Source organism: Pygoscelis adeliae, unplaced genomic scaffold, assembly GCF_000699105.1.
Source record: "Pygoscelis adeliae isolate BGI_AS28 unplaced genomic scaffold, ASM69910v1 Scaffold100, whole genome shotgun sequence".
NCBI lineage: Eukaryota > Metazoa > Chordata > Aves > Sphenisciformes > Spheniscidae > Pygoscelis > Pygoscelis adeliae.
In genome coordinates this window covers 3870329-3877935 of record NW_008824034.1, presented here as the reverse complement: position 1 = coordinate 3877935, position 7607 = coordinate 3870329, and the positions used below count along the sequence as shown (strand labels likewise).

At 37.1% G+C, this 7607-nt stretch overlaps 2 protein-coding genes across 3 annotated transcripts in view; one reads left to right on the top strand and one right to left on the bottom strand.

The window, feature by feature from the left end:
- Positions 1 to 7607, bottom strand: part of LOC103922933 (chromosome unknown open reading frame, human CXorf40B) — a 700660-nt gene that overhangs the window by 682440 nt on the left and 10613 nt on the right. The gene's annotated exons all lie outside the window — the stretch shown is intronic.
- The window catches only part of TMEM185A (transmembrane protein 185A), a 10434-nt gene continuing 5179 nt past the window's right edge, over positions 2353 to 7607 (top strand). The window contains exons 1-3 of one of the 2 annotated variants that reach the window (XM_009331143.1): positions 2353 to 2548; positions 4001 to 4208; positions 6961 to 7044. In XM_009331143.1, coding sequence (XP_009329418.1) covers positions 2490 to 2548; positions 4001 to 4208; positions 6961 to 7044 — 351 coding nt within the window. In that variant the 5' untranslated portion in view covers positions 2353 to 2489. The remainder of the gene's footprint in view (positions 2549 to 4000; positions 4209 to 6960; positions 7045 to 7607) is intronic. The other variant, XM_009331151.1, reaches the window with a different exon arrangement.

The following is a 7607-nucleotide window of genomic DNA, read 5'->3' as shown; positions in this document are numbered from 1 at the left end:
CCGGCCCGGGGCGACGTTGGTGTGCGATCCCTGAGCGTGTCAGCGGAGCTCAGCTTCAGGTGGCTCTTCCACGGCGGGTGGAAGCGCTCCGGTACGGGCGGCCCGGGGGGGCGTTTCGAACGCGCTGTTCCTGGCCGGTTTCCCTCCCGAGGCCCGTGGGTGTCGGTGCGTGCTCCCCTCGGCTGGCTCTTGATCAGGGTGGCTGTAAGCGCGGGCATCCGTCTGCTGGCCTCCAGGCCGAACTGCAGTCATCTTTTTTGTTTTATTATGTAACTTTCTCAAATTACTCCAAATCTCATTCTGGTTTTTGAATTTTTTGACGTGATGCTTTGGGGCGTAAAGCTTTATACTGGAAATCAAGGTTGCCTTACGCTCTGACAGCGGCATTTAGTGGTTGGCAAAGGCTCGGTTTTTGCAGGTGTGAAGGCACCGCACTTAACGACCCTAGTCTAGACACGGAGAATCGCTGATGGTGATTCTTTACTCTGGGCTCTCTTAAAATTAACGAGATGGTCGTCACCACAACTTGGGCTTCTGCTGGCTTGTCAAGCAAGTACGGATACACGTAACTTTTAAAGAAGCTGAGAGAATGAGGTGAATTTTACTGGTTTTGCTCTTATCAGGTATTTTACAACCGCGGAATAGAGGCCTGTAAGTAACTTGTGCAGGGCGGCACAAGTGACACAAAATACTGAGTGTCCTGGAAAAATCTTGCTTGTGAAAGAGGCCTTACATGATTGCAATTACAAAAAGCTGTGCTCAGTCGGTTGTTTAGACAAACAGAAGGGTAACCAATGCTTCAGGAAGTGCATTGTTGCAGAGAGGTTGAAATAAACAATTTAAATACGTGTGGTTGGAAGTAATGGAAAAGTAGGAACGGATGTTGCAGAAGCTGATGAAGTTTTGTTATTGCTAAGCAATGCTTGCAGCTTATTTGGTTGCCGTCTAAATGATGAATGAGCAAGCTGAATGTTGCACTTGTGCAGATAACTTAATCTTGAATGTTTTGATGTTTACTGGAACACTCAGGGAGCACTGGTATTTTACCACGTGGCATTTTACTTCTGTATTTATTGAGGAGCCAGGGAAAGTACAAATTACACAAATACCGACTGTTGGAAAAGTATGAATAGCCTAGGAAGCTGAGGGATCTCTTCATTGATGTGAAGAGTGACTGTTGTTTTATATCATCCTACCCTGAGGTAGTTTCATCAAGCGTGTGAGGAGATGCTGACACAATAAAACTGCTTTTTCTTATTAAGGGGCAGCTAAGACACTTGTTCTGAATAGAGACAAAGCAGCTTGATATCTAAATGAGGCCATGCTGCTCTAATGAATGTTTTATTATTTGACGAGAGTGAAAGCGGGTAGTTTGAGTTGTGCTGTTGGAGTAAGGGGTCGTATTCCTGACTATTGCTGCTTTACTCTGTAGCGAGTATTTACCCTGTTCCTTAGGTTATCCATGTTTTAAAATACACATAATTACTTCACTGAAGTGGTGTTGAAGCCTAATTATGTGTTTTATAAAGCAGTCTGTGATCCTCTGGTGAATGGGTGGGTGACTTTTTCCCTTCCTGTAGTGTAAGGAAATCGTGTGGTATGTAATTATTTTGTCTGATTTTTGGTGGTAGAAGCAATTGCTGTGCCACTGCTCTCAAGTATTTGGGATACATTTATTCATTCTTAGGTTGAGTAGTTTATAAAAATATATCAACATAACTATTTTAAACTTGTAATCACCATCTTCGGTATTCCAGTTAGAAACTTCACTCTATAATCAGTAACTTTGTTAAAAAAAACAAAAACAGATTAAACTTTTAATGTTGCTTTTTTTTAGCTGAATGTAAAAATAAAAAAAAAAATATCTCTGGAGTCTGCCTTATTACAATATGTAATAGTTTTTAATCTTTAGTTTTTGATGTTCAAAATTACGTTACATAATTTATATAATTTTATCCACATTATTTTTAACTATCTCATTTGATTTGTATGGAAGAACACATTCTCTAAAAACATGTACAACTGGTATACTTCTGAGCCTCTAATAATACAGCTCCTGACTGGATCCTTGTGGGAGGGAACTATTTATAGATGTCCATTCATTAAGTTTGTCATGCAAGAATGCTTTTGATGTGTTCCCTTGAAGCAATGGTTTTATAAGTGAAGGAGATGAACATATGCTACATTTATGATGAAATATTTGACTCTTCAGAACTGATTTGATTCTTTGCAAAGAATTTTGACACACGTTTTCTGTTAAGGAAGTATCCTGATTAAATTTCAGCTATGGCTGATTTTCTTGTTCTCCACAAAGTTCACGTTAAGTTGCCCGCCTTGATTTCTGACTCTGGCTTTTTTGTTTGTTTAATAGCAAATTTCTTATTTATGCCTGCCTGCTGCTTTTCTCTGTGTTGCTCTCTCTCCGTCTGGATGACAAAATTCAATGGAGTTACTGGGCTGTATTTGCTCCAATATGGCTATGGAAGTTAATGGTGATTGTTGGTGCCTCAGTGGGAACAGGAGTATGGGCCCGAAACCCACAGTATCGGTAAGTTGAGGATATTTATTTTGCAAAACAGAGGGAACATAATGTGTTTTCCATACTGAATCAACTTCATAAATATTTTTTTAACAATATAAGATGTAGCCTCCAGAAAGTTTGTTTTCAACATATTTAAAATAATTATCATAACCTATAGTGTATGCAAACAGCTTTATGCGGCTATGGGGATGTCTTAATCCCAGTTGCAATAGTTTATCATGGGCTTCAACAATATTGTCTTTGGGAAGCTAAAACTTCTCATGGAGTGACTTTTTGCACTTTTCTGTTAGAACGTTGGGAATTCTTTGCTTTAGTATAACCCATATAGTACGTATCTTCATATGAACTAGGAATACACTATATTTAATTGGATTATTTTCTAAATCAGTTTCCTGAAATGTACAGATCAGCCTGAAGAATGTTGATTTTTTAAATTTTTTTTCTCCTCTGTGTGCATATAACCTCAGTGAACATATGGATGAATATCCAGCAATTCTTGAATGTGCAGTGAACGCAGAATTTTTTCAGACTTTAGTTGCAGTTTTATAAGAAATATTCCAGTAGTTTAATACGCTAATATAGGCAAATGTGTAAGATGTAATGCAAAGTAAGATGTTTGTGGGAACAAATTCTGTAAATTCCTTTTCATTTTTGTCAAAATCATTTAACACTGATATTTTAATTGTCAGTGTAGGGTAAAATAACTTTCAGACCTTTAAATACATCAGTGTTTATTTTTTTGGTAATCCAAGTAGGATGTGAATTTGAAAATGCTAGGGGAAAAGAAAAACTACCTTAAATTAAGTGCAATAAATTCAATCCTCTCTTCTATCTGTGGTGAATATTAAATGAAAAATTTTGTGCACACGTCTTATTCTGATACACTAAACTGTGTGTTCAGGTCTTGTTTGCCCCTTCTAGTAATGGTTCTACTTGTGTAGGAAAAAGTGTGGTTTCTCTGTACATGCTGTCATTTTACAGGCATTTTACTTTTTAGTAATAGATAATATTCTGTTGCAATACACTGATTTTGGTGAATAAAGAAATTCTGGGGAAAGATGTTGTTTCAATGAAAGCTGGTGCAGGAACTAAACAGATAATTTTAGACTTAGCTTATTTCCTCACAGCCTGCATGATGTCTGAGTGTTTATGTAGTAGCAAAGAAATCCTGTTTTATCTGCACAGCTATGGAATCCTTAGAAAGTTTTCCAATTGTAAAAATCCGACTGCCCCCTTTGAGTAAAATACTTTAAATGTGCAGCTTTATGGGCAAGAAATCCTGTTGCGTCATCGGCAGTGTAGTTTAATAGTGGCTATTTGGGCATAATGCATACGTTTATTAAAAACACGTTAATATCTGAAACTTAACAATTGTAAACGAAGTGTCTTGGGATGTTTGCAGGATAGTGTGCTTTCTTATTGACAAGTGTACTGAATGCTTCCTTATCCTCTCTTTAGAGCAGAAGGAGAAACCTGTGTGGAGTTCAAAGCTATGTTAATCGCAGTGGGCATCCACCTGCTACTGCTGATGTTTGAAGTTCTCGTGTGTGACAGGATCGAAAGAGGAACCCATTTCTGGCTTCTGGTCTTCATGCCATTATTCTTTGTATCGCCAGTGTCAGTTGCAGCTTGTGTGTGGGGATTCCGACATGACAGGTCTCTGGAGGTAATGCTTTATTTGTTATGTGTAAAATTTGTGGCAATGCAAGACTCTACATCAATTCGGTTACAATTCATCTCTCAGTAAAGCGTGATATGGATGACTGCATCGGTTGACTTAATTGTTTGCACTGACCTGCTAGAGTGAAAAATCAGGATCGGGAATAATATAATTTTTTCTAATCTTTTCCTGTTTTTTTCAACTACCAAATTGTGGCGTGTTTTAAACCTGCTTTTTTTTATTGTGTGTTAAAAGAACTCACCACAAACTCTGCGATATGGGCTAACACTAGGCACTTAAATGGAAATTACTGAAGAAAATTCCACTGATAGTAAGCACTGTCCCTATGCAGAATGGAACTTCCAGAGACCTAGATAATCAGGGTTCAAAATTTCTTACTATCCCAATCTGTGTGCTTAATCTTTAATTTGGGAATGTGGATGGTAAGCATAAAACAGTAGGTTTTTATTTTCTGCCTCTATCTTCTTTCCTCTCTCACTCACTCCTTTTGGTATTGGAAGAACTTCACAAGGATTCTCAAGATCTTCCTACGGTTGTGGCATTTTGCAATAGATTTAGAATTCTTATTGAATTGATATTTTTTTAAGGATCTCTTTTTGGCTATATCCTCAAACTACCCCATGACAATTAAAAACCTGATTTTTAGATGAGGTGCAGTTTTTTCAGGTTTTTTCATTTCAAGAGAGTATTTCTCTACTATTAGCATAAGCCGAGTTTATAACTAGAGAGGGAAACATTTTTGGTAAGTGATTGTTAGGATGGCTGGTAAACTGATACCTTAAATTGTTGATTTAAAAATATTGCAAATAGAATTTAATTTTGCAGAGTTCTATTCACAGTTAACCATTCCTAAAAGTAAAATTGTAGAAGTACTTGCTTTCTACCAGATGATGCTTGATTACCCATTGATTTACAGATGACTGCACAGCTGCTAAGCACTGGCAGAAAAAAATGGAATCCACTCACCCCTAAAAGGCAACAGCTGTGTCAAAGAAAAGTTATGCAGTTGAACTGTCAACTCATTTTCTTAACAATTTTGTCATCCTCACTTAGTGCTGTTGTACTTTCTTTTTACTCTGGGAAGATTTCATTATTTCCCTTTCATTTGCTAGAAACATAAGAGGGGCCTGTCTTTAATCCAGGATATTAATTTTTTGGTATGAGTAATAGAAGTAGTTGTTAATCTATTAGTTTTGTAATTATTTAATCTGACAATGTCTTGTCTGCTTGTTCCTATCCTGAAACTGATTAGGTGATCAGTAAGTACATAGTGGGGTTCTGTCTATATATCATGGTGGGCTCAGAAAAAGCTTCCTTTTATGTGTTACGCTATTTTTACAGTCAATAAAGCACCATTTATTTAAGGCATATTGAATTCATTAAATTGTGAGCCTAGCCACTCCAAATATACATTCACTTGCCATATATAGCTCAAATGTTAACTTGATTCTAAAAATTATTTATAGCAATTGATCCTCTGATTTTATTTTTCTCTCTCTTTGCTCTTGCAGTTTTCAGGTTGCTTGCTTGGGTGTGGGGTTTTTTTGGTGGTTTATTCTTTTGAGAAAGCCAATGGTACAAAATTATTTCAAATCTAGTTTTCCAGTCTTTTTAAAGTAACCTGTACTTGAACAGCAAAGACTTCAGTGCAGTCTCTGAAGTAGGCAAGTGCCTGCTGCCTGTTGGATTTTTGACTCCCTGTACTGTGAATTTCAAAGGCATTTATCCAGGAGATCATAGTAGACAATCATGTTTGTTAGTGAAAAGTAGCATGTAGTGTCTACCTTCTGAAAAATACTACATTTCAAAGATGCCTTACACCCCTACATGTTTTTTTTTAAATGGAAAATGTTTCAACTTAGGAGCTTCAGTTAGCCTTTTCAGATAATAATTCTCTGTTTGATCTTTGAAATTCCTACCTGTGTAGGGTTGCCCATAAGCTTTAGAAACAGAATCTTGCCAAGTCTGATGGTGTTTCATGTTTTACTTTGTTCGAGCTAGACACAAACTTGATTTTCTTTAAGTATAATTTAGGGTTAGTTCTCATAGTGGCAAGTGGGACACGCAAAAAGCTCTCATTAACACTTTTAATGAGAAGTATTGCTTTTCTGTATTGCCTCAAAACCCAAGTGTCTTTAGTGTCATTCAAAATATCTCTCAATTATACAGTAAATGATTGAATTTGGATGTCATCCTCCACTATTCTGTGTATTTCTTTTTCCTTCCAGATAGAGCTGGGACTTTTAAACTGGACTATTGGTAGTTAAACCTTGTAACTTTCATCTTTACATTACTGCAACTACTAAACAATATCTTTAAAGATAAATTTTGCTAATTTTAAACTGAAGGACTTCTTACTACTTGTTGATTTAACTAGCAGTATTTCTTATCTGAAGAAAACCGAAGTTGTTTTCCGATGCTTTGCTTTTCTCAGTCTGATTAGTTTGGCTTTTCTTATTTCTCTAATCACTCTAAGTATTGCAGGTAGTGCTTTTATTTTATTTTTTTAAATACCAGGAAGGTCTTTCCTCAGGAGACAACTGCCTCTACAGTTACTTTATTGGGATCACAATCTCCCAAATTTAGGGATGCTTAGTAATATCTAATGTATATGCAAATGGTGTTCTATATTGCAGTGATAAGCATGGAGTCAGAAAAGTCCTGTGATAGATTCTTTGGAAATCTTGGAAATAGTTTTATCATGCTAAGAGTTAACTAATGTGTTTTCTTTTTCTAGCTGGAAATCTTGTGTTCAGTCAATATTCTACAGTTCATATTTATTGCACTCAGACTAGATGAGATCATCAGATGGCCATGGCTTGTATGTAACAAGTGTTTTCTTCTTATCCTTGTTTAAATGTTGAATTTCATAAAGATATTTACTATAGGGAACAGTTAATGTATGATCAGAGTCCATGATCAAAATTTTGCTCGCTTAGCAATCCTTCACTGAAGGTCTGGCATTTCATTCAGTGGTCATGGGAAGCAGAAGCTGTTCTTTGGGCATTTCATCCTTCAGGGGAGAGGGACATGCCATCAACTGCAATTAATCTCTGATCAGTTGTTGAAAGAGAAATCCTAACCAAAAGTTTCCAGTGGGAACACTAAACTACCCGTGGAAATGATTGGTGAGTTAGGGAATGTGTTGGTAAATATGGTATGGTAAATAACTAGCTTTATTTGTTGTGTTACCATGCATGTAAATCTACTTATTGTGCAAGTGGTCACTGTCAAAACTGCTGAGATCTCCTGTCCCAAGTGCCTTTAGAATACAAAAGCGCTCTTTCTGTTTCTGGGTGTCATGGTTTAACCCCAGCTGGCAACTAAGCACCACCCAGCTGCTCGCTCACTGTGCCCCGGTGGGATGGGGGAGAGAATCGGAAG